The sequence below is a fragment of the Gobio gobio genome (genome assembly GCF_949357685.1).
Source record: "Gobio gobio genome assembly, chromosome: 17".
NCBI classification, from domain to species: domain Eukaryota; kingdom Metazoa; phylum Chordata; class Actinopteri; order Cypriniformes; family Gobionidae; genus Gobio; species Gobio gobio.
In genome coordinates, this window is record NC_137110.1 from 7,530,637 (window position 1) to 7,557,494 (window position 26,858).

A 26,858-nucleotide genomic window follows, 5' to 3' on the forward strand; every position below is an offset into this window, starting at 1 on the left:
TTAATTGCGGGGGGAAATATCCCTTTAAGTGTTAGTCAACCAATCAGATTGAAGTTGATGCCATTTTAATCTTATTTAAACCTGCTCTTTTTTTCCAAATCTAAACATACAACCATGTGTGAGAGTGATTGAGACATTTTCTTTTGTTTTCATTCAGGCAATAGTAGAGGAGGACTGCATGCCCATGGACCAGTTTGCACAGCACCTTCTACCCAGTCTGCTCAGCCTCTCATCAGATCCTGTGCCCAACGTACGTGTGCTGGTGGCCAAGGCATTACGGCAGAGTGTGTTGGAAAAACGTAAGTGCACACAATTTACAAACAAGATAGAAGATGAGATGCATTCATCACAGGATGTTTACGTGGACTTATGCCTCCTTTATTAGGCCCTCTGAAGGTTAAATTCAAAGTTACTCTCTTATCTCTGCCTGGAAAATGGAACAAAAATATTAACAAATAATATCCTGTATCAGGTGTATACTTATTTTTGTCCAATGGAATGCTTTCTAGAGTGACACTGTCCAACGTGCAAATTGTCAAGTGTACTTTTGCCAGGCAGTGATAAAAAATCCATTGACTTTGATTGATTTTGTTTTATTTATTTATGTATTTTAACCTCCTTAAAGGCTAGTGACCATTTAACTAATAAACGGTCACTATTAATAGCACAAAATATCAAATATTTAGCTAAGTAACGGTTTAGTGTGTCACAGTTTAGGCATCAGTTCTGATCAGCATCTCTGTGTCTGCTCTGATCTCAGCATACTTCAAGGACCCAGGCAGCGCTTATTCGGATGAGCTGGAAGAGGCTCTGTCCGAACTGAGGATGGACAAGGACAGGGACGTGCGGTTCTTTGCCACACTGGATCCCAACAGAAACGTCATGGACACGGCATCGCTTATTTAGCACCTTTCCGCACATGTGAACAAGCACCAGCAGGAACAACACTAAACGGATTCACAGACAAGTGTTTACAGATAGGAACTACTGACCAAGACCTTCGCACACACAATGTATCCTTATCCTCTCCTAATATGCTCCACACATGACAGTATATGCATATATTATGCATTTCCTGATTTATACACACAATGGGCCTCATTTATATTAAAAACAATTCTACTTCTATGTAGCTAAATTTTAAATTGGATTCTTAAAAATATGCGAATGTATGCGTGTTTATGTTTATACAACTAATACAGCCGTGCAGAATTATTTTCCACAGTGGTTTTTGCCATTTAGATAATTCAGTTGTGAGATTACCTTGTCAAGCAATTAAAATGAATGCAAAACTGCCATACATGAGGCCCACGCAACATCTCACTTACACAACCACACTTTAAGCCCCTTCCTCCAGCACACACACATACACCTTCAAACACAGAACAACCATCTCACCTCTCTGAATGGTGCAAGATTTCATTTGCACCTTTGTGGCAGCAGAAAGTATTTGGAGACGCAAGACGCATCTTAAAGGCGGATTGTGACGTTTCTTGTCAAAACCATTCAGATGCTACCAGCTGCCCCTCCAAAGCGAACTGTACATTTGTAAGACTTCTCTTTTTTTTCCTCCATTTCCTTTTCTTGTGGATATCTTAAAACAAAAAGGACTAAGAAGACATAAGCGGACTGACACAGTGAAGTGCTACTAACTCAGGGAGACCTGATATTCAGAATTTTTTTTTTTTTTTTAAGCTGCAATGCCGCAAAATGGTATCGAGCTGAGCCTAAGTGAAATTTTGCTGCATTTACCAACTTCCTGTTTACCTGACCCTCAGAATGCACCTGCATTGTTGTGTGGAAACAGCGATTAGAAACAGCAAACAAGCGTCTTCTACCCTAAAACCTCCCCCGAAAACCTTTTGTAGCTCACAAGAATTTGCTTTTGTCTTCAGTACTGCTATTTTAATGTACATGTTTTGAGTGAGAGCCAGTTGTATGTAACCTCTTTGTCTTCCCTGATTGGTGGAGAGCGGTTTTATACCTCGCCGTTTTATGGGGCCAGTATTTTAGAGGGGTGTCAGGAGTAAACCAATGCTTTCCAAGCAACCTTTACAGCCACTAGACAACATTTAAACACTGTACAAGCACAATTGTTAGACTTGCCCAGTCTTAAGAATTCTAGTAAGACGTTAATGATCATTTAAAAGAAGCTTGATTGGTTAATTACGAGGTGACCTGCAGAGGGCGCTGCTTGGTTGTCTGTGGAAAACACCGAAGCGAGCACACACTGTTTGGTCGCATTTGCACTAGTTAATCCAAGCACGCCACGATTCCTCTGACAATTCCTAAATTTGCTGTAAAGTAAATAAGCTACTAAGTGCTTGAAGTTGATATGACGGACCATCCGTTTTCATGGTTGTGCTGCTCTTGGCATTGGCTAACTTGCTGATTGGTTATCACTATGCCTGTTTTAATGGTTTATATATTTAAATTGGGGGGACCGGACCCACATCAGCACGTAAACTTTGCCAAGAGCACTTTACTAATCATTTAGGGTTCAATGGAAAGAAAAGGTCCTCCTTTTTAATATATAAATAATAATAAATCTGCTGGACTGGATGAATATGACAAATCAGTGGTCCTGATTTTTTTTTTAATAAGGCAACTTTATTTGTGGTGCTCTGATCCAGTGCATTTATTCTCACAGATGTGTATATGGAATATGTTTATGGATTGTGTATATGGAATTGTTTTTAAAAAGAAAAAAAAAAAAGGTTTATTCTAGTTCTGAAATACAGCCTGTGATCAAATTGATATGATTTTATTGATGATATCTACAGGATTCATGGCCAGTCTTTTTTTTTTCTTTCTTCCCCCTGTGGCGATATTTGGTTTGGAATTGTATAATGGGCGAAGTTGTTTTCCTTGTGTTCCCATGTGTGTTTGTGTGCATGCATCTGTGTGTGGCTGTGTGTCCTTTTTCGTTTGTTTCTTTTTTTTTTTTCATATGCACCATGTTGATAGATTTATATTTTGTTAGATTGTTATATTTTCCCCAATAAATTCTCCTGTTTGATTTACTGGGGCACTGACATCTCTGATATGTCAACGAAACCACTTCATATGTCTGCATACTGCATATGTACTGATCCTCGCGTTTTCTCATAATGTTACAATATTAAGATACAAGATTTGATTTGAGTTCCCACCCCCATTGTATACTTCTTAATGTATCATGTTCAAAGATTTTATATCCTAACCTTTCGGGTTACAACATTTGTAATTTTCTGTGCATCTCTTTTAAAAACAATTTATGTATTGTTATTTTTAGTATTCGTTAATTAAAATAATATAAATTTGAAATCATTTCTCAGTTGTGCCCTTTATTTTGAAGACGTTTCCGAGTGATTCTGAAGCACTTTTCACATTAATTAGGAGCCTGTTTGTCAACATGTTTGCTGTGCAATTACAAGTTTTTTTGTCTATTATTATAATTAAATTACATTAAATATTATTTTATAGCTTTTAATAGAGCAAAAAATTATAACATAACTATACCCCTGCTGGACTTTTACATAATACACCGATTAGTGCTGTCAAACAATTAATCGTGATTAAATATTTGTGTTTGCATAATATGTGTCTGTACAGTGTAAATTATTATGTATATTTAAATACAGATACATGTATATATTTAAGACAAATGTTATAATTCTATATATAATATATAAATTATATATACATATGTATATATTTAAGAAATATTTGCATAAATATAATGTATATGTGTGTATTTAAATATACATAATTATACACAGTACAGACACTGCAAACACAAACTTTTATTTTGGATGCTTATAATCGTTTGATAGCACTAATTATATAATAATAATAGTATTTATATATATATATAGTGTATACATAAGGATGATTAGTCGTGTTAATATTTTTTTTACAGTAAGCCTATATGGTCTGGTCTTATTACATGACTTTTACGCTATCTCTACATGCACCACTAACGCGTATCCTTCCCCATTAAACTAGTTCCTTAGGAATAAATTAGCCCCTGTGTCATATAGTAATATATATTTAAATATTAAGTATATATTTAAATTTTATACCTCAATTAAACGTTAATATTTCTAGTCTTGCGACACATCCATAAGCTGTAAAAAATAAAGCAGTATTTTCGTTCGATAGACTTTTGTTATGTAGCAGAAATATTTTACTTCCGGTTTGCCTTTTCCGGTCCTCTTTCCTGCCTCCCGTTCAAGATGGTGAGTCTGGATTATTCGCGATTGATTCGCGAATATGTTTTAGTACATGAAATCTCCTTTATAAAGTCAAGAAAACTACGCGGTCACCGAGTATAGTTAGTAAGGTATCTGATTTAATTAAATACGGGCCACTATATAGGACTATTAGACAGTTTTAGGAAGAAGTGTCTGATGATGGCTAGCATGTGCTGCCTCTTCAGTAGCACGCGGCATGAACAGGCCTGGTATTGTGTATATGTATATAAAGCAAAATACTGGCATTTAATGCTAATTTTTGTCATCAAGTCATCAATGTGCCGATTGTAGTTGTGTTGTTGTCGATTTGTTGCTTATTTACCAAGACGCTGCAGTCTGCCATTAATGTTAACGTGACTTGTGTGTAAACTGAAGATTGATGCGGGATCTACTGATGAATTCTGGACAGGCTTTCTAAGCTTTCATAAAATTAAGAGTCGATTGACACTTGGATAATTTACTGCATTATTACCATTTATTTTGATTGGTGCAAAAAGATCACTGTTCTTTGGAAATCATAGCAATGGAAAACCTGGAAATATCAGGAAATGGTTTTCAAATTTACAAAATAGTTTAGTAAAATATTAAGCTTATTTTTTTTGTCTGTATGTGGTTACTATAATGTAAATCCTGAAAATGCTTTTTTTATTTTTATTTGAAACTGGCCATTTCCTAATATTTCAAAGATTTCCATTTCTATGGGAACCATGTACAGATCTATATGCATTATAAATAATTTTATAATTTTTGGTTTAACTGGTTAAATATGTAGCTCACATACAGTATATAGGGTTGGGTATTATTTTAATTTGAGCGAGTCTGCTTATTGATTCCGATTGTTATCGATTCCCAGTTTCAATTCCAATAAGGTTATTAAAAAAAAAGTCAAACATATTTATTGTGTTTTTGCAAAACTTTGTGTTGCAACTTAACGGCATGAACAAAAAGCAGCAGCCTAAAGTACAACTAACAAACTAGACTAATAAAGGTCAAGCATTAGACAAGTATACAGTCAGGAATACAATAATATTATTGTATAAAATAAATATATTAATATTAATAACACAAATAAACGCAACTAAACAAAGTTCAGAAATTCAAATCAAATGTAAAATAACACTGCATCGTTTTTATAAATAAAATATAGATAAATTAGAAAATATATTCAGCCAAGATTAGTGAGTGAATTCTTTCCGAATTTCACATCATCTTGCACTTGAATAGTTTAAAGCTACATTAAAATGCACACACAGGAATCGATCAGGTCCCAGAATTGGAATGGATTTTCAATTCCCAAACCTACTTGGGATATATATAGAGAGAGAGGGAGCAAGAAATTAAAGTAGAATTTGTATAATGTAATTTTTAAATTGCCTGTGACTAAAGTTAATGGAAATTCATTGGTCAGAAAGTGTAGGATGTTTAATTGAGTTATGTCCTGTACTATTTTAATTATTGAAGTATTTCCATAGACTAAGAAGAGAAGGAACAACGGACGTGCAAAGAAGGGCCGTGGCCATGTCCAGCCCATCCGCTGCACCAACTGTGCCCGCTGTGTTCCCAAGGACAAGGCCATCAAGAAGTTTGTCATCAGGAACATTGTGGAGGCCGCTGCTGTGAGGGACATCTCAGAGGCTAGTGTGTTTGACTGTAAGTGACCGCTTTAACAACCAAAACATTGACCAAGTCTCATTAGTATGTACTGTGGCAGATTAAAATAGTGTTTTTCTGTCTTCCTTTTGTAGCATATGTATTGCCCAAGCTCTACGTGAAGCTGCATTACTGTGTTAGCTGTGCCATCCACAGCAAGGTGGTGAGAAACAGATCCCGGGAGGCCCGCAAGGACCGAACACCACCTCCCCGCTTCAGGCCTGGCGTAAGCACTTTGAAATTGTGTAGCTGACTAATCTTAATTACTCTGTTAAAGGTGGGGGAGGCAATTCTGGAGCGGCTAACAATAGCGAGCTAGCTTTGAAAGCATGAGATCCCACCCTCCCTTCAGAGCGTCTCCAAAGCCACGTCTCCTCCAAAACACAAGAACACACACAGCAGGGAGCAAACAAGAGACGTTGTTAAACCACCTTGTGTCTCAAAGCACATTACATTACAATAATAATGATCGTAAACAACTTGAAGAGCTCTAGTTGTACCACCTGACTGCTGCAGATTTATTTCGGCATTGATAGTGTTGACGTATAAATCCGAGTCTGAGGACGTGAACAGCTCTGGGTAGAAGGTCACGGGTTGCCCTCTTGTAATGACGGTTACAGCATAAGCTCGTTGTTTTGGTTCAGGATGAAATTTAAAATTGTATACCTATTAGGGGTTGCACCGACTAGTCGACTTTAATGCTCTGTCTTGACGCTTTAAGCTTGATGTCGACTAGTCGCTGGCCTATAGAGGGCGCAACAGGATAAGCCATTTCCTGACATGCAGGCTCTGTTTCCAACTGTTAAAAATGACAAATAATACATACTCAGAGAGCTCTCCACAAGACATATTTGATTATACCATCTGGATGCTCAAAATGAATCGGGAGAATGCACGCTTATTATACTGGTAACTTGATCACCGTTCTAAACTAATGGGTGCTGCATTGTAACGCAACACATAGCTCGCACATCACGCGGAGATCGCGTGCATCTGTGAGAAATATAACGACCCAAAGACAAAAGAACTGATACAAAAGCTGTTATGTAGGAGCAATAACCTTGTGGGCAGCGCTGTCATATGCCTGTCCTGTGCACAAGAAAACCTGTGTTTGCATCTCAGCTCAGGGTTCAGGGTCATTTGTTCATTAATGACGTCGACTCGACTTTCATCACATAAATGTCGACTTGAAAAAATCGTAAGTCGTTCAACCCCTAAAACCTACGCTGACAGTCAGGTAGGACCGAATTCAATGATTGGACAAACTTTTATTTTTTTTTGGTCCTGAGACTTCCACAGAAGATATATGTACGTTTTAATTTTTAGACCACTTCTATTATTGATTGCTATCAGGATGTGAAGAGATTTTCAGCCAGTATAACAAAAAGTGTTAAATTAACTAAACAAATTGCCTACCCTACCTTTGAGTTAATGTAACAGCTGCATTAGAGTTACAGTGGGTCTTGTTTTGTTACTTGGAGTTTTATGTGGATCTCAGCATTTTCTTTTGCCCTTTTTCCTGCAGGGTGCCCCTCCCAGAGCTCCTCCGAAGCCCATGTGAAGCAAATCAACTGTCATATTCTGTGCATTTTTATGCAGAAAAATAAAAAAATATCTGAGACAGGTCCTAGGGTTTCTTTGTTTTGATTGCTGCTGCATGATGGTTTAATTTTCAGTTTGTAATCATTTGTTACTGCTGTGTAGTTTGAAGCTCAAAATCCTTCACCCAGACGGCGCGCAGTCACGTGCTTCAGCTTCACAAGCTCTCAATACTTCTAGCGCTGTGTCAAAACATTTGAATGGCTTGATACACAACAGCTCAGCTTTACAAGTGTTTGCAGCAAGTTTTGGTAAACAGTACAGAATAGTGTGCATTGATTATTACGTCAACCATACAGGATCGTTCTATAATGGAGATGCAACAATGTTAACATTAATGTTAATGTTTTTTATTGTATTTAGCCCTCAGGTATTCCTTAATTGGTCACACTCATAGGCTACTCATTGATGGTCAAATGTGTCCATACACTATTTTTCAATTGAATAAATGTTCTATATTTTAGTTCAATAATATTTATTGAATATTTTGGTACTAAATACTATTTGTGCATTAATTATGGTCCATTAATGACCACTTAAAATATTTTTCTTCTAATATTTGTATTATTGATATTACAATTAGTACAGTAATTAAGGATCAATTAGAGAATTCTTTTTCAAAGAGGGAAATTAGAGTCATTTTGTGGCTCGAAAATAATAATTTCCATTTGTAATGCCATTACCCACTGGTGTCTTTATGGCTTTTTAATCAATATACATATATCTAATCTAGTTGCTCAAAAAAGTATTGCAGTTTTGCATTTAAATAAATATGTAGATATGATCAAACACTAGATTTCTTTAAATGTGAAATTTTAAAATGTTAATAACGTACATATCCTTATTTCCTTATGTGAAAAGTCGGCTATGAATTGATACTGAAATCGAAATTGATGTACCGTCGTAGCCCCTCAACACCGGTATAATAAAAAGCAAACATGTTTAGTGATACCCACATTTATAGTTATTTAAAAATGAATCCTACAATTTAATTACAATTTTAAAATTAAATATTAAAACTTTTAAATTAAAAATGGATGATTCACGATAATTATAAATATTGTGAAGAACTTTACTGTTCATATGATAAAATGTAATTTTAGCTTGTTGCTAGTTTGAATCATGTTAATACAAGTACTGGACATGCTTTGACCTTAGTTTATGCATCTTATAAACTGTACAAAGTTCAGGTTTTTTGGGGTGACGTTCAGACTGTTAGTGCAGTCAGGCAGCATGTCTCAATCTGAAGCGATGCAAATATACCCATCTTCATATTATAATAGTTGCATGTGTACTTGTATGCATCCAAATACTTATGCCACTCTTTGGCAGAAAGAAGAAAGTTATGAAATTCCAGTTTCTGTAATGTGTTCAATAAATCAATTAATTTGTCCCTAAATACAGTTAACATGGGTAGTGATAAGTGTTGTGCAATGTGCTATAAATCACATGGGGTTTGAATGACAGAATTTGACTCTGTTTACACTATTTCTACAGAAATGTTCTTATTAAAAAGAAATCATATTAGATGGCCTTTTGTTAGCATCTTGTAGCATTATTCCAAATGCTTGCCATCTGTTACTGTAGGATTTTGAAAAGTGCTGAGTGTCCCTAAATCCCAGTGATCTCCTTAGTGAGGTGCGAGTTCATAATCAGTCAGACACACAGCAGCCTTGACGAGGACCGTGGAAATTAACCAACTAAACTAAAATGGCTACAGCTAATTAGATTCACTCAGTTCATTTAAATGGCACATTCTCAAACTTCAGGAATTAAAGACTGAAAACTAATTAAGCTGCTGCCAGTGCAATTACTTCAGGCTTTATTCTTCGGCTGCGCTTGGGGAAGACCAAACAAAGGCCAGTCTCCACAAGCTGAACATTTCATTACAAAAGCAATTTTCAAAGGCCTGACTTTTGGAGAGCAATAAGCACGATGGCAGAAGGGGACGCAGTTGTGGAGGAGCAGGAGATCAACAGTGACGAGGAAGCCTTTCTCCATTTTGGCCAGTATAGTGAGGCTCGGGCCGCAGTGCCATGGGTGCAACGCACATTCAGAGAGAAGGTGCTCCACTACGCTGATCGGATCTTCATGGGTTTTCTTGTACTCTTCCTAGTGGTATTGTTTGGGGAGTTCCTGTATAAGATGTGGTATGTGTCCAGCGGGAGGAAAATCTTGGAGTTTATTCTGGACACTGTGTCATATCTCTTTACACAAGAGAAGGATGAAGAGCTAATAGAGCTGTAGACACTCCTGAAATTCGTTCACTTTCCCTGCATCAGAGATCCACTGCTTTCCACATCAAGATCCAATTGGAACTGACTCCAGTTTTAGAAAATGTGTGGATTACCATTACAACTGTGAAACGTGTTTAATAATGTAAATGGTTTATGATTGACGTGTTTGCCATTATGAGTTTTGTTTCCTTTCCTGTCAATAAAATTATTTTTGTTCACTTTAAATGTCTGGAGCTGTTTGTTTTACTTTAAATATGTGCTATTCTATATTTTGGCTATGATGTAAGGTCATATTTTACATTTTGATTATTCGATTGCCATGCACACAAAAAAAGGATCTTTACATCAGTATGCGGATGATATATTGTGTCTACATCCTTTTGTGGTATCTATACTCATAAAAGATAGAGAAGAGCTGATGCAGTTATGAAATAAATACTATAGTGTTTTTGAACCATACTATGGTAAATATACTACAGTAAATTGTAGTATACCTCAGTATTTACTATAGTTTAACAATTGACTATAGTAAAATTACTCTAGTAAATACTATAGTGTTTTTGAACCATACTATGGTAAATATACTACAGTAAATTGTAGTATACCTCAGTATTTACTATAGTTTAACAATTGACTATAGTAAAATTACTCTAGTAAATACTATAGTGTTTTTGAACCATACTATAGTAAAGATACTACAGTAAATTGTAGTATATTACACTACACTTTGTTAATTTATACTACAGCAGTATTAACTATAGTCAATTGTTAAACTATAGTAAATACTGAGGTATACTACAATTTACTGTAGTATCTTTACTATAGTATGATTCAAAAACACTATAGTATTTACTAGAGTAATTTTACTATAGTATTTTTTTCATTAAGCTGTGCATTTATTCACCCATGTTGTTCTAAACCTGTATGAATTTCTTTCTTCTCATGATCTTTCTTCTTAGATATTTGGAGAATGTCCGAAACTAAAAAGTTGATTGGACCCCGTCGACTTCTACAGCATTTACTATGGAAGTCAATGGGGTCCATCAACTGTTCAGCTACCGACATTCTTCAAAATATCTTCTTTTGTGTTCAGCAGAAGAAAGCAGTTCATACAGGTTTGGAGCAACTTTAAGGTGAGTAAATGATGACAGAATTTTATGTTTTATTTGATGAACTATCCCTTTAATGGTGGGTTAAATGCCACCAAAAGGGATAAATGCCCAATTTATTAAAATTCTGCTACTTTTTCAGTTTCATATTGAAACTTTTTTAGATTTCGAAGATTAAGTTGTTCATACAATATTTAAAAATATATGTATTCACCATATAAGGTGTTGAATGTGCTGTTATCTAAACTGGTGATCTTGATTTTTAAAAATAAAATAAAAAAGCACAACTGATAAGACATTTGTAGAATAAACAAGTTCCAGACTATTAATATAAGCCATTAATATTTTCAACTGATAACGCCTCGTAGAGGTTGGGTAAAACCTTTTACAGTCCAAAATTATAGAAGCATTGACAGCTGATTGACAGCAGGTCATGAACGACGAAAAAAAATAGTAGCCAATGACCGTCTTCCATTTTGTCAGGGCGCATCATGCAGCCAATCAGATCATCGCATACTGCTACATTCTTCAGCTATTTCCCTCTACTCGTCCTCTCTTTCCGGAAATTGCAGCGTGACCGACGTTTCGTGTCTTTCACAGACTTAAAGTATGTTTTTATTGACATTTCACTTATATATTGAAAGTATTAAAATGTGTGTAGGCACTGTTTTATTAAAACAATATCCGTGATTAAAATTCAACTGTATTTTCACTCTGTAAGCACGTGCGTATCAAGTTATATAGCCATTCTCCATTTTGTTTCCTTGCGCTGCAGTCAGAGTAGAATTGAAATACGGCAGAATGTCTTTATAGTTAATAACAAAAATAAGATGTGTAGGATTGGAAAATGTTCTGGTTATTTGAATTATGTTTTAATATATAAATATGTCACTACTCCTAAACAAAGCATTGATAAACCTAGTCAGACTTTCAATCTATGCGACAGTATAGTCATTATTTTTTATAATTTATTAGTTAAGTATTTAAGAAATATTTAGTTTGATTTAATACCATGTTTCCAATCTTAAAGCACTCTTCGTGAGATCAAAGATTACAACCACAGTCTAAGGTTTATGTCTATATAATTGGGAGCTGCATTTGATATGTTTTAGTCAATATTTTCATGTTTGGTCAATTTTTGATATGAATCAAAGATAAATATAAACCATATATTTATAAAAAATTAAATCAAAATGATGCAATGTTGTATATAAAAAAAAAATTAGATTTCATGGTATTTCTAAATGAAATCTTAAAATCATATGAATAGAAGGTAATGCATATAAAAAAATCCATGAATCGTTTGTGAATAAGTGTAACCTGTCTTGCAGAATGCGTTACGTGGCCGCTTACCTGTTGGCTGTACTGGGTGGCAACACCAACCCATCCGCCAAAGACATCAAGAACATCCTGGGGAGTGTCGGTATCGAGGCCGATGATGAGCGTCTTAACAAGGTGGATCCTGGATTTAATAAACCTGTTTTTAAATCTGACAACAGAGTTTGAAGTGTTTTATAATGAAACATCTTAACCTTCATCATAACGTTAGTTTTTTATGGGATTCTCCACTCCTCACCACTAATACATCTCTTGGGTTTATTCTATTATTGTTAGTTTTATTAAAAGGAATTCAATACAATTGTGTTGTTGCACATTCAACTCTGGTTTCCTTGTTCTTACTCCCTAACACCGCAACTAAATCCCCAAATGAGTCAATACTTCTGTTTTTGGTGTTACTCAACAGGTCATCAGTGAACTGAATGGCAAAGACATCAACGAAGTCATGAATGCCGGTAAGGCTGCATTGCTTTTACCGTTTGACCTACATAATATTAGAATCATGTGAGGTATGAGTTCTTCATAACACTCACTTTGTTGTTGTTTCACTTGTATTTTTCCACAGGCCTCTCTAAGCTAGCCTCCGTTCCAGCGGGTGGTGCAGTGGCGGTCTCTGCTGCTGCTGCTGTTGGTGGTGGAGCCGCTCCTGCTGGGGAAGCACCTGCAGGTGGGTACTTTAAGAAACCTGGTAATTAGGTTATTATAGTTAACCAAAACCACTGAAAAACTTTTGTTTTTTTAAATAAACTAAACTTTAACTGAAATAAAATAAAATAAAATATAACAAACTTAAATGTGGTTTATTTTTTTTAGCTATTTTCAAAATTGCACACAAAAAAACAGAAACAAAATGTTATATATAAGTGCTGGCAAAATCAGCGCATTAACACATGCGATTAAGAGTTTTGCGCATTAAAAATATAACGCAATTAACAGCATCAGTTTGTTTCTGTCATCCTTTGGCTAGCGCTACATTATATGATCACGCTCTTATTCATGCAAATGCTTTTAAACCATTCAAGAGCGACAAGACAGAAGAGAATGTGCTCTGTGAATGTCCTCACACACACAAAGACGCTCGCCAGTATCGCGCACACAGAATCAAGTTCTCTTTCGCGCTTGAACAAACAATAACACAGAATTATGACAAAAAATGCCCGTTTTGTCGAGTATTCTCATAAGAGCAGTCTTAAATTAGCTAAATAACATTAAGAACTTAGAGTTGAGAGAAAATGAGATGCATGTGCAGCAGCGGCAGATCTTAAAGTGACAGTAGCCACTAATGCTGTCTGTCATTAATGTTAATGACAGACTTCCTGTACTCCTCAGTTGTAAGTCGCTTTGGATAAAAGCGTCTGCTAAATGTAAATGTAATCAAAGAACAAAGCTAACAGAGGAAATTGGATCTTTAAGGATTAATCTATATTTAAATGATCATTTATGCAGTGCAGACTGTTTGATAACTTTATTCAATTTCTGTATATACTGTTAGACAGGCAGGAAGGCCACAGGTAAATGACATTTATTATAATGGCTTTATGTAAAGATTATTTTAAGTTCATTTAAATTAAGTTGTTTTTTTAAAAGCCTAATAAATGTTGAAATTGATAGCTTTCAATTATACTGTAATGTTGAATGTCTATCATATATGTTTAAAAAAAATTAATAGAGACATCAGTATCAGTGATACTGGCCTTCATTCATAAAAAGATGCCATTACAACAAATATATGAAATATACTGTCCTTAAGTTGTTTCTACATTAATTTGGAGAGTAACTGAAATTATTGCAGTTTAAGAATATAAAAAACTCATGATTAATTACAGAAAAAAATTATGAATTAGTTAATTTCTTTAATTGATTCACAGCACTAATATATATAGAATATAATAATAAAAATGATAAAAACACAAAATTAATAGAACTAAAATTAACTAACAAAAAAATTGTAAAATTAACTAAAAAAAGAAAAATGAATGCAAAATATGAATAACTTTAATACTATCTCTGTAATAGTAAAATAACACAGTCTGGTACTGACACCTGGCACAAACATTTATTTCAGTCCAGTTCGTTTTTTTGAATAGTGAAGATTATTTTGATGTTATAGGCTCTCTTGAATAAAACCGCTCAGGAGATTGTTTTAATTCACTGTCATCGTTTACAGTGTTCCTGGTGCATTACATTTCACATTTTAGCAAAATATTCTCTTGCACAGTTTTCCGTTCTCAGTCTGAACGTCACTCGATAGGCACTAATTGTTTTGTTATGGATCTGATTATATAGTAGCACTTCTTCCTCATTCCCTCTCACTCTGAAGTGCTTCGCTCCAGTGATAAAACACTTTGTGTCTGAAGTCAGAAATAAGCAGGAAACCGTGCATTATGTGTTATTTGACATTTGCATGTTTGCCTTTCAGCGGAAGAGAAAAAGGAAGAGAAGAAGGAAGAATCTGAGGAGTCTGATGAAGACATGGGCTTTGGCCTCTTTGATTAATCTTTCTTTTCTACCTGTAAAAATACAATAAAAAAAGAAAACATTTGTGTTTTAAAGATGCTTTATGATTGTTTGTCTGCAAAATGGTAAACCGTTTTTGTGATTACCGTTTTAAGTTGAATAGAAGTTGAACTTGCCAAAACCGGCTGCATCCAACTTTTGTGTTTCTAAGCATGTATTGTATTATTGTTTATATATAAAGGAGCAGAATGGTTTGGAAAACTGGTTTCTTTCTACCTCAAAAGGCAGGTTTAAAAAAAAAAATGGTCTTGTTAGTTTTAATAAGCATTAATGAGCAATATATTTGTTACAGTATTTATTATTATTTGTTAATGTTAGTTACTAAAAAATACAACTGTTCATATTAGCTCAGGTCCATTAAATAATAATAGACACGATGTATTGAACTATTAAATGCTGGAATTAACTGACATTCAGTGTTGTTCATGTTAACTAATGGAACCTTATTGAAAAGTGTTACTAATAATTGTCACATTGTTAGATATAAATCATGGAATATGAAGGCACGTTTCAAGTTTTAAGAAAAACTATGGAATTGGTCTTCATTAAGGTAATATCGTAAAACATAATCAGTTTCCTAAATATTTCCTACTGCACCTTCTCCATCTCCCTTTGTTCAACAAACAGGTTAGTTAGGCTCCAAACTCATTTCATTGGTTGGCTCAATAGTTGGCATGTCAGAACACTCGAAACAAAACATCATTTATAGTTGTCTCTGCACATTAAACTGAGATCAGATCAAATATATTAACTCTAAAAATCCCCCTTTGGAGGAAGGTGACTTCTAATATAACGAGTGCCTGGCAAAAGTCTCGGAGCATGTGTTGGTCAGATGTCAATTGCAGTATTGCAGCCATCAATCACTAGTCTGTGGTGTATAAAAATAGATCCAATTGGCAAAAACTGGCAAATGCCCTGTCATGCTGACTGGCCACTGTCTCTCTCTGTAAAATAAACCTGAGTTTAATTCACTTCTCGAAGTGAATGTAGTAGCTTCTGCTGCTCTCCTCTCCACTCCGGGAGTTGAAAGATATGAACGATCATGTAAGTAACCTATAATTTTACACATATTAGCTCTTTCTCAACTCTAGAGGTGAACTGAGATGAACTGGTGGGAAAGCAACTTGCCCTGATACGTGTATCTTAAAATATGTCAGTGCCATTGTTTTGTCTCAAGATGCACATCAAAAGCTACTAAATGCCCTAATTGAACTAAAACCTAATCCTGGATTAATCTAAGCCCTGTCTGTGAAACCAGGCCTAAATGTTTTACATTAGATTTTAAATGTACAAATCTTTTAAAAGACAACATGCTTGCAATCCATTAGCTACAAAGACATAAACCACCAGCCAATCTGTATGTAAGGACGGGAACATGAAGAGAACAAAAGAAGTCAGAGAATATGAGATCAATGAGGAAGAGGAGCAAAGATGGGGCGATGGGGAGCATTCTGAAGAGATAAAAGCAGATACTGAGTTACCGGAGGAGTACTATCATGGTCTTGAGGACTTTCCCTGGAACCTGAACTCACTGGAGCAGTTACTATATATCAGCCTACCAGCGTGGATACAAAGAGGTGAGGAGCCGAATACACATGATAATTCCAGATTCAATGCACATCCAACACTCTCAGCTGATTCTGGGGTTGGGAAAAAAGATTCAAATGGGCAGATGAAGAGCAAAGTTTTATGAGGTCCAGCGGGCAGCCCTCCATCACTCTTACCCTCATTACGCCCCCATATCCCACCTGTTCTACAGAAGGATAGGCAAATGCTTTTGTGGTACAAGTTGTTTGTGACTTAGTGAAATAGGTATGACAAACACTACCCAACTAAAAAATATGCTCTAAGAACGTTTTGCTAACGTTGCCATTAAATTATGAAAAAAAATGTGAATGTTTTCTGAATTTTCAAAACATCCCGTTTTTAAAATGTTTTAAAAACATATTTTCTTGTTTACCCTTACGAAAAATACGTTTATTCAAGTGTGGTATTAGCATATGCTTCTTTTAAACTAAAAAACAGTTTTAAACAGTCTTTATATAATATCTTAATATACCTAAAATTGCAGTTAAGTATACTTGACTTATACTGACAGAATAGTCTGAGTACTGTATATTTGGCCTATACTTGTACTCAATCTTTTGGTATACTTAAAGTATAATTAAGTAAGTATACTTGGCTTGTAGTTGTGTTTACTCTTTTGATTGAGTGGCCTATTAAATTACTTTTTCACATAGTTTTACATACTGTTTTATAAACTTATATTGTTTGAAAATATTGAGAAACGAAAAAAGAAACAAATATTTTCCTAATTCTGAATATCAGAATTTTTGTGTATAGTCCACTAGTGTACATAGGAATCCATGTTTTCATTGTTATAAGTTCGGGGGTGGGCCAGCATTACGCATCTTCTAGCACAGAATCTCAGGAACACAGGCGAAGAAGAAGCAGAAACAAGAGATTAAAAATTTTTTTGCAAATGTAAAATAACTTGATCATTAAACAGCATATAAACCAACTGACTTTTTCTGAAGTTTATACTGAACTGAAGTTTATATCTCGCAATTCTGACTTTATAGACTTTTCCCCCTCAGAATTGGACTTTATAACTCGCAATTGCGAGGTTATATCTCACTATTCTGAGAAATAAAGTCATAATTGCAAGTTATAAAGTAAGTCTTGCGAGATATAAACTGTTTTGCGAGATGTCACAATTATGAGATAAAAAGTCGCAATTATCCTTTAAAATATTTTATTCTGTGGCGGAAACAAGCTTCCATAAAATACAGTTAAAGGTATATTTCAAGTATAAATAATTAATACCTAAATAGGAACATAGCAGTATACTGCAAAAATTAATATATAAATAATAAACTATAAGTAGGATGTTATGTTCACTTAAAACTTACAAGTAGGCCTATACTTGCAGTATAAAACTACTAAAGTAGTAGTTTACTGAGAGTATACGTCTAAAGCTAAAAATGTGCTACAAGTATTTGACTAGTAAACTATCAGTACCTATAAGTTCACTTGCAGTACAAACTAAAAACTTAGTTGTAAACTAGTCTAAAAAGTGGGTAAATTTAATCCCAAGTAGTATTGAAACAAATAACTACAAGTATACTTCTAGTACATTGATATTAGTATTACTAAGTTTACTTAAAAATATACTTGAACTTTACTTAAGTATACTTCATAAAATGAACTTTTTTTTGTAAGGGTATGCAAACGTTCTATTTTGCAAACATCATGGGAATGTTGCTTTTGACTGTTCTCTGAACATTCTGGAACAAGTAACGTTTCAAAATGTTAGACGAATGTCCAACTAAAACGTTTCATAATGGATTTATAAATAATACATTTTGTTATGTACATTATGTACATTACATTATGTTTTGAGAACATTAATAAAGACCAGATGAAATCATTGAACAAAAACCTTTGAACAATCTATTACTACTGCCGGAACTAATGTTACTGGAAGAATGTCATAACTTTGAGAGAACCTTGGTAGAACATTCTGAGAACGTTCCCTTTTAGCTGGATATCTGGTGGCATACAGCCCTGACAATTTAAACAGTTCTTGTTTAAAATGCATGAATACAGTATCATTACACAACCATTCAAAAGTTTGGGGGCCATGCACATTTTTTTTTTTAAAAGAAATTTATACTTTTATTCAGCAAGTATGCATTAAATTGATTAAAGGTGACGGTAAACATATTTATAATTTTACAAAAGATTCCTATTTCAAATAAATGCTGTTCTTTTGACATTACGGTTACTAAGCTGCGCAACTGTTTTCCACATTGATTAAATGTTTCTGTAGCAGCAAATCAGCATTTTAGAATGATTTCTGAAGATGACAAAAAGACATAGTTAATGTCATGAACTTTTTACCGATTCCACTTGGTGCAAGAACCTTTTTGAGGCTATATGCAGTGTAATGTCCAGCACTGTACTCTATAGGCCTACATGTTAATATGCACATGCTAAAATGAAATCTCTCTCTTCAGCTTTGCTTTGTAACCTAGCAGAACAGTTTGGCATCTGGACCTTTCACAACAACATCTTGCCGTGTCGTCTCATATCCTACGCCTTACTGCCATACACTCTGCCCTCTACAACTCTCATCTCGTTCCTCTATAGGTTAGACCTTTAGTCTAAATCAGTTGCTCATGTTTTTGTTTGTGTATCTTATCAGTGGAAAAATACGTAAGCGCATACTCACATTCCTAGTGTTGTTTTTCATCTGTGTGTGTGTGTGTGTGTGTGTGTGTAGATTTGTGTGCTGGGCGAAGAAAATTCCCCACCAGGTTCTGATTGCATGCAGGGAATTCAAACAGGAAGTGATCATACACCTGCAGTGCGCCCTCGCAAACTTGAGAGGATTGTTGCCGAACAGGTAAAACTAGGAAAGTTTTATACATGATTACATGTTGACCTTGTAATCAACATGAAATTATTTTATTTCTGTAATGTGACATTATTTCTGAATTAAGAACAACATGCATATTTTGATCTTTGTACCATTATTAGATGTTCCTGATTTTTTTCAGATTCCTGCTTTTGCAAATTCCCACGCCTGCTCTGTTTCTTGCACCCTGGTCCTGTCTCCTTCCTCTTTCCTTGACTCTCATTCCCTGTTCCTCTTTCTCTTTACTTTCTATTGCTTTGCGTTTTCTGTCATGCCGTCTTCCTACTTCAACCTCGAAGAAGCATCTGGAGCGCAGGAGCCAGACCCAGCCTCTGTGGTTTAGACAACAATCCTCCCTCTGCTTCCAGCTCGCTGGATCCGGCGCTTTCTGCAAAAAGACAGAAAACATCATTACAGATGCAAAACCACTATCTTCAACCTTCCTCCTGCAGCTCAACTTAGAGTTAGAAATGGACAGCCATTCTGAAACGCCACAGCTTCAGAAGGACACGCTAGATTACGACAGAAGCTTATTACTAGACTTGGACAAGTGCAGGAATGCAGAAGTAGATCTCTCTTCTCCTTGTATCTTCTACATGGATGTGCAAGAGGTAGACTGAAGGACAGTGCGTTATTTATGTCAGACAAGTTTCTCAAAAATCTCTCTTATGACTGATTAAAAACAATGACCCCAGCAAGCAATTTTGCATTTATAAAAGACATCCGTCCAAACAGGGCCCTGACATCTAAGCTAAAACAAGGCAAAATTCGGGCTTTCAGTGAAAATGTAATAGACGTCTAACCATAGCCCAAGAATAGACTAGTCATCTAAAACATGAACATGTCAAAGAAATGAAACCAAACACCTTGTAATCACTGTTGACCATGCTTACATGATGGAATATCATACATCTCACAAGTTATTTTGGCAAAAACGACATGTAACCAAATTCAAGGTTCAAGGTTATTTTGGCTAGAAGTGGGTTACTCATAGCCGGACTACATCGGGTCTATAGTTAACCGAGACAGTGAAATGGCGGCCATGCTTGCTGGAGACTGTCTACATTTGTTGTTTCAACTCAAAAAAGTAAGTGTCCGTGCTGCCTTAAAATTTTAAGTTTAGTCAACTCAAATATCCAAGTTCTAACTTAGTACAACTTTACATTTCAAGTTGACATAACTTCAAAATTTCAGGCAGCACGAACACCTATTTTTGAAGTTGAAACTTTATTATTATTATTTTTACAGTGCATGTGTAAAGCATTTGGTTGATACTCTGAATATGGCAATATATGCATATCAGTGTTTTTACTATTAAAATTAAAACTCCTTTCTGGGAATTGATATCAAGTTAAAATTAAATATAATATAAACAGAGGTGGAAAAACTTAAACTTAAAAAAACTTAAATAAACTTGAACTAACTGATATAAAATAAGTAGAAGTACTAAAATTACTAAAAACTATATAGATATTATTGTTCTTTAATAAAAACAAACACTAATAAGACAAATTACAAAAGTACATAATATTACTAAATGATTATTTCAATGAAGTAGTAAGAATAAAGTAAACATGTAAAAAATAAATCATATTCTGTTTTATGTAAGATTGTTGAAATCTAATAAATGCATTATCAAGTTGGATTTGGACCACCTGATTTATTGAACATTTATTGAAACTGCTTATTGAAAAAAGCTTTTTATAAAAATTAAAAATACCCAAATTAAGGATGGATCAAATGGTGGCTGTAATCATATTACTGATATACTTTTTTGTCATTCATTAGCCATATTTACCATGCTCATTAACTGTATCTTGAATAATTTAGATTTGGTATTTAACAACATTTTTGAGGAAAATAAATGATATCATGGACAACACTTAACAAAACATATTTATTCAATATATTTCATCTTCATGGTCTAAACATTCTGCATATGCCCGCATAGACAGTTAAAGCATATTTAAAATACATGCTTAGTGAGTATAGATTACAATTTTGAGGTATAATATACAGGTAAAAAAAAAAAAATACATTATATAAATAAAAATAATGAATGCAGTTGTGCAAACATTTGCAGAATACATATTCACATTAAGCTTTCTCTAGCTTACTTCATTCATGTTTTTTTTCCTTCCAATTTACACTTTGCAACATTATATGCAAAGGATTGGCATGTTCACATTAAGAGAGAACCGCTCATCTCAAAGGCTGGTGGACTCATTTTCTCTAGAAATATTCACCAAGAGTTTTATATGTTCTATAATAATATAACCAAACCAGCTCTTTTTGATGCGTGTTAGCACATTATGGGTTATTGTGAGAGAAAAACAAAATGCATTACATCTTTTTTTGTGTTGATACGGTTCAAAGGTATATCCAGCAAAACTATGTCAACTAGGCCCGGCTTACACCTGGTATTAAGATGCGTTTTGGTCAATCTGATCACAAGTAGACGAAGGAGAGACATTCCTGTTTACACCTGGTGTTTAATCTGTCTCTTTTGTCCACTTTCAACCACTTCTGTCCTGATTTCTTCTCACTCAAGTGACAGAAAAATTTTAGTTTCTGCTCTGACAGCCGCAAGACCACGCCGAACGCTGTGAGTGTGTGTTAGAAATCAGGAATGGTGAGAGAACATTGTACTTGGTACATTTTTCCATCTTCAAACCAAACTTGGGTCTTCAGCCGACAAAGTTGAAATCCTGTCTGGCTAGAATGCTTCCCCAAGTCTTTTTTTACAGTCTATGGTTCGAACGCATTCAAGTATTTTTTACACTATGAAAGCAATCCAGTTGAATGCGTTTTCGACTACCTCTGGAAGTGGTCGAAAGTGGACAAGCTCAAAGTTTTAGACCCTTTTACACCTGTATTTAGCGTCATCCAGTTGTGGAACCAAATCACGTCTTAAAACCAGGTGTAAACAGGGCACTAGAAGCCCTAGCTTCTACAAGCTAATGTATTGTTGCTCAGCGCTCTGCGTGTTCTGATCCTCTGCTCTAATGTCATTGAGATGCGGATGGCTCTCGCTCATGTGAGTGAAGCGATCTTGGAGATACTGGTTCCCGAAGCCCATGATGTGTCCTGTGGCCTGCCGGTGTAGGTTAGCGACTTGGGCCGTGAAGTCCAGAGTGAAGGCGAACTTCACCAGCTCTGGTGCCACGACGGGCGTGTGGGTTTTCTTATTTGGAACTTCTGACTGAACATATTGATCAGCCATTTGCTGGAAGGATCTATAGGTGATCCCGTCCAGATAGTTGCACACGGTGTCGTTCTCTTTCAGCTGGAGGGACAAGAGAGGAGAAAACATTAGTGGGAAAAAGGAAACGGGTGGACCTCCTTTAAATACCGCATTGCGTAAAACAGGTTTTAACATTTTTTACATGTCTGAAACTGAAACAAACATCAGCCAAACGAAAACAAAATGTCTCAGTAATGGAAATGCGATACACTTACCCGGTTATCTATTATGTCCCCTTGCCGTTTTATCAGTTCTGTGATTCTCCTGACAACCTCTTCTTGTGAGACTATAGTTGCAGAAAAATGAAGGAATATTATAAAAGATACCATGTGCTTTGAGTAACAAGAGAAAAAACAACAACCTGAGGCTGAGACTAATGCCTATGCTCTTATTAATCACTCCTTTCAAAACCTGTATGCTGGGTTTCTTTTTCACTGATCACAAAAGATTTGTTTTAAATAACTTTCACCCAGCTTTTCCGCTCAGTAACCGGTTACAGTGGTGACATCTGTCAAACTCCAAAGGACAAAAAGCACCATAAAAGTAGTTCATATAAATTGTTTGCTGTATTCAAAGATTCTGGAGCCTTTGTGTGAGAATTTGCAGATTATGGAGAGTAAAATTAAAGGGATAGTTCACTCAAAAATGAAAATTAGCCCATGATTTACTCACCCTCAAGTCATCCTAGGTGTATATGACATTCTTCTTTCAGATGAATAAAATCAGAGTTATATTACAAAAGTCCAGGCTAATCCAAGCTTTATAATAGCAGTAATAGTTGCTCTGTTTTTGAAGTCCATAAAAAAATGCACCTGTCCGTCAAATAACGTGCTCCACGCGGCTCTGGGGTGTTAATAAAGGCCTTCATAATGGCGAATCGATGCGTTTGTGTAAGAAAAATATCCATATTTAAAACTTTATAAAGTTAAGTTTTGGCTGATCGCCTTCCGTATTCAATTTATGGAAAAAGTGTTGAAAATTTTTCTTACACAAACGCATCGATTCGCTTCAGAAGGCCTTTATTAACACCCCAGAGCCGTGTGGAGCACGTTATTTGACGGACAGATGCATTTTTTATGGACTTTAAAAACAGAGCAACTATTACTGCTATTATAAAGCTTGGATTAGCCAGAATTTTTGTAATATAACTCCGATTTTATTCGTCTGAAAGAAGAATGCCATATACACCTAGGATGACTTGAGGGTGAGTAAATCATGGGCTAATTTTCATTTTTGGGTAAACTATCCCTTTAACGAAAGCAGAGTGGAAATAGTATTACTTCAGAAGTCATGGACTCCTTTTATGGCACTTTTTGTCCTTCATGGACACTATGAATTCACCCTTTGCCGGGAGTTTGATTGACAGACGATCTGACCAATCATAATCCGCCATTCGCAGAATCTGCCATTTTTGTCGGACAAAGCAGTCAAGAGAGTTTGTAGATTAACGTTGGTGGACTTGAACTTGAAAAACGGTGTGTACTGACATCTTTCTGCGGTTGAAACAACATTCCTTCTGAAGTTCATTCATGTTTATTTGATACTATAAATGAACTAGACGGAAAAGATGATCGGTTCACGAGCAGCTTTAACTGAGGCGTTACAGCGACCTGTCACCACACATTAAAGAGCCACAAAACGGTATTTATTGTTTGAGTTGAGTCTTTGTTTCATATTAAAAGTAACCCACTCTGTCCTGTCTGTCAGTGCGTTGTCAGTATCCTCTTTGCTCTGCGATGTGTTAAGATCACTGCGTAAGAAGAACGTGTGTGTGGTGTGAGAGCGCGGCTTGTCGGACATAGCAACAGTAACTAAAGGGGGCGGGTCTTTGCGAACGGTCAATTGTTAAAAATTTTAAAATACTCTTTTGCGTTCCACTAAAAAAATAACAGCATATGGTTTGGCAACAACATAAGAATGAGCAAATAATTATTTAAATGATCAGTGAAACAGCTTTGTTGCTAAAGTGATAACTAGCCAAAATGAAAATTCTGTCAAATTCAGTTCAAAAACCTGTATGATTTTCTTACTTTGGTGGAACACAAAAGAACATATTTTGAAGAATGTTGGAAACCAAACAGTCCAGCAAAGGAGACATTTCTCAAAAGATCTGACAGTCACAGAAAGTGTTTTAAAAACAACATGATGTGGTGAACTTTGCATTTAATCTCATCCTTCTTCAGCTGAACCCTATACCGGTCTGTGGCGTTCTTTCCACCTAATATTTAACCCATCTACTTTGCATCATTCAAAGAGAGTAATTATAATATCACTCACCTTTTACACCATTCTGGTCTGTTGGCTGATAAGTGGCATTGTCATCGGCAGGGTTGTCTTTCACTTCATGCACAATTTTCTCCAGTTCCTCTGACATTTTCTCATAGTACGAGGTGGTGGGTTCCACCATCTTTACAGCTGTGACAAAAAAAAGTATTTAGAATTTCCCCCCAATGCAAATGAATACAGCCAAACATACATTGAGAAAACTTGAGATACATACATTTTGCATCGGACATATCTCCACTTCGCCTCCATTTTGACGATCTCCTGTGCAACGATTTCTTTTTCGCAGACTTTGAGCGCCGCAGGTTGAGGTCACCTTTCGATTTGCCATCAACCAAAGGCAAACAAGACATTTGGGGTGTTGAGGGATGGGAAAGTGGGAGTTGTTCTTCAGTTCTCTGATGATCTTGTTCCTTTTCATTGCCTCCTTTGGAAAACCAGCTCAAGACGGTCTTCCATACGGTGGGTTTCTTTGTCTTCTTCCCTTCTTTGTCCTTCCTTTCCACTGTAGAAGACTCTGGCGTCTTTGAATGAATATCTCCAACAGTAACTGTACTTGTTTGTGGGGGAGCCTCATTGCTTTGCCCACCTTCCTCCTTGCCCTTATCCAAATGTTGAAACCACTTCTTGGGTTTGGCATTGGACTTCTGCGACCCATTAGAGCCATCGTTACGACGCAGACTGCCTTTAACTTTCCACTTTTTGGATTTCTTCTCAGAAGACGTATCCTTTTTGTCCACTTGTGGTTCAAGGACAGACTCATATCTAATGTCCTCATCTGAGATGGAGGCTTGTGCAGTCAAGTTCAGAGATTTGGGATCCCTTGCCTTCTGCTCTGTGATGGCGACCCATTTGCGTGCTCTGTCCTCCCGTCTCCAAGGACACTGTGATCCGTCGTTAAGGCTGAGACTTCGCTTAACATACACCTCTAGCAAGCGTTTCTTATCCTTTTCTCCAACTGACAGCAGCTGAGGGGTGTGCTGGGTATCACTTGAAATGGATGCCATGCTGTCACACTGTAAAAACAACAATGCAAATTAACATTTATTTGACTAAATATTTAATTTTTTTAAACAGAACAAGTGAATTATCCACTGACAAATTAACCATCCAATTTTAATAATTTGGACAAATACCATCAGATTAATCGCTGATTATTATAGGCCAGCACATTCACTTTTTAATCCCCATTTGTGTTTCTCATAAGAATGGCATTGTAAGAGTTGTTAACATGATTTTCAACATACAGATGAGTAAATTAAGACAACATATATATAGCCTATATATATATATATATATATATATATTTTTTAGTGAACTATCCGTTTAAGAAACGCCGCTATTAAAAATACGTTTAAATACCATGGTAACGGCACGCCTATAAAGCTAGCAACGAAAACATAACAAATGTGAACATTACTGGAAAGCATTGAAATTTTCGACTAAAGCATTGGTTATTTGACTTACAATTTCTCACACTCTTTGATGTTCGTTCTATCTCCACTGGTGACCGACTGTTTGTGTCTTTATTGAACCTTCGACGTGTAGGCAACGTTTAAAGACGCCCATTTTCCCTGAAAGAGCCACCAATCAGCAGGCGCTTCTCCAGAGGTGACATCACTCAGGTAGACACACTCGTCAGGTGATGTTTACAGTTTCGACGCAGTTTTCTCTCCATGTTTGAAGAACAATAAGGAAATGCCACCAGAAAATTGTTTACAATGAAACCTAGACCATATAAGTCCAAGTGAATTTGAAGAGGAGAGGTTTAAACTAAGCTGTGCAATAATAGCTCATTAAAACAATAAAACAACAATTAATTTATTAATTTCCCCCAAGTCATGGGTTTGGCTTACATGCAGTTATGCCTAAAACGTGACAGATTGCATCATTCTGTAGTCAATAGGCCATTTACTGTAAATTCTGTTAGATGTCATGTAGCCTTGGCCTCATTGTGAGGTAAAGAAATTCCTGAACCTTACCTTATGTGGAGTTGCTTTGGATAAAAGTGTCTGCTATCGTTACATGATTAGATATAAATGTAGAGACCTCAGATAAGACATGGAATGTCTGACTCTAGCTCATAATAAAAATGAAAGCAAGACAAGACAAGAGTGAGAAAATTCAGGAGTTGCAATATATATATTTTGGAAATGGCATTTCTGATTTTGTGAAAATAATATCAAATAATGCACTAATGTTACCAGACTAAAATCAGGAAAAAGT

At 35.6% G+C, this 26,858-nt stretch overlaps 5 protein-coding genes across 6 annotated transcripts in view; 4 read left to right on the forward strand and 1 right to left on the reverse strand.

The window, feature by feature from the left end:
- Positions 1–3,308, forward strand: part of ppp4r1l (protein phosphatase 4, regulatory subunit 1-like) — a 31,168-nt gene extending 27,860 nt beyond the window's left edge. The window contains exons 19-20 of the mRNA XM_079840247.1: positions 158–299; positions 761–3,308. Of these exons, the coding sequence (XP_079696373.1) occupies positions 158–299; positions 761–906 (288 nt within the window). The 3' untranslated portion in view covers positions 907–3,308. The remainder of the gene's footprint in view (positions 1–157; positions 300–760) is intronic.
- An 881-nt stretch (positions 3,309–4,189) lies between these two features.
- On the forward strand, positions 4,190–7,509 carry rps26l (ribosomal protein S26, like). The gene is made up of 4 exons (XM_079840660.1): positions 4,190–4,220; positions 5,708–5,885; positions 5,981–6,111; positions 7,411–7,509. Exons 1-4 carry the CDS (start codon positions 4,218–4,220, stop codon positions 7,444–7,446), a joined length of 348 nt encoding a protein of 115 aa, XP_079696786.1. The 5' UTR covers positions 4,190–4,217; the 3' UTR covers positions 7,447–7,509.
- Positions 7,510–11,339: 3,830 nt separating this feature from the next.
- Positions 11,340–14,720, forward strand: rplp2 (ribosomal protein, large P2). Its single transcript, XM_079840355.1, has 5 exons — positions 11,340–11,437; positions 12,162–12,285; positions 12,575–12,623; positions 12,734–12,835; positions 14,588–14,720. The coding sequence occupies exons 2-5, from the start codon at positions 12,163–12,165 to the stop codon at positions 14,662–14,664; spliced, it is 351 nt and encodes a 116-aa protein (XP_079696481.1). The 5' UTR covers positions 11,340–11,437; position 12,162; the 3' UTR covers positions 14,665–14,720.
- Positions 14,721–15,576: 856 nt separating this feature from the next.
- Positions 15,577–20,983, forward strand: LOC307141577 (uncharacterized protein). Of its 2 annotated transcripts, none has more exons than XM_079841906.1 (5): positions 15,577–15,729; positions 16,014–16,262; positions 18,726–18,837; positions 18,971–19,093; positions 19,248–20,983. In XM_079841906.1, exons 2-5 carry the CDS (start codon positions 16,061–16,063, stop codon positions 19,723–19,725), a joined length of 915 nt encoding a protein of 304 aa, XP_079698032.1. In that variant the 5' UTR covers positions 15,577–15,729; positions 16,014–16,060; the 3' UTR covers positions 19,726–20,983. The 2 variants fall into 2 exon arrangements, with proteins under 2 accessions (XP_079698032.1, XP_079698031.1); XM_079841905.1 differs by having other exon boundaries at positions 15,611–15,729; positions 18,705–18,837.
- Positions 20,984–20,990: 7 nt separating this feature from the next.
- Positions 20,991–26,154, reverse strand: LOC307141575 (uncharacterized protein). Its single transcript, XM_079841903.1, has 5 exons — positions 26,100–26,154; positions 24,850–25,648; positions 24,627–24,764; positions 22,565–22,635; positions 20,991–22,391 (listed from the first exon to the last, which is right to left on the reverse strand). The coding sequence occupies exons 2-5, from the start codon at positions 25,637–25,639 to the stop codon at positions 22,056–22,058; spliced, it is 1,335 nt and encodes a 444-aa protein (XP_079698029.1). The 5' UTR covers positions 25,640–25,648; positions 26,100–26,154; the 3' UTR covers positions 20,991–22,055.
- Between the last annotated feature and the right edge of the window lie 704 nt (positions 26,155–26,858).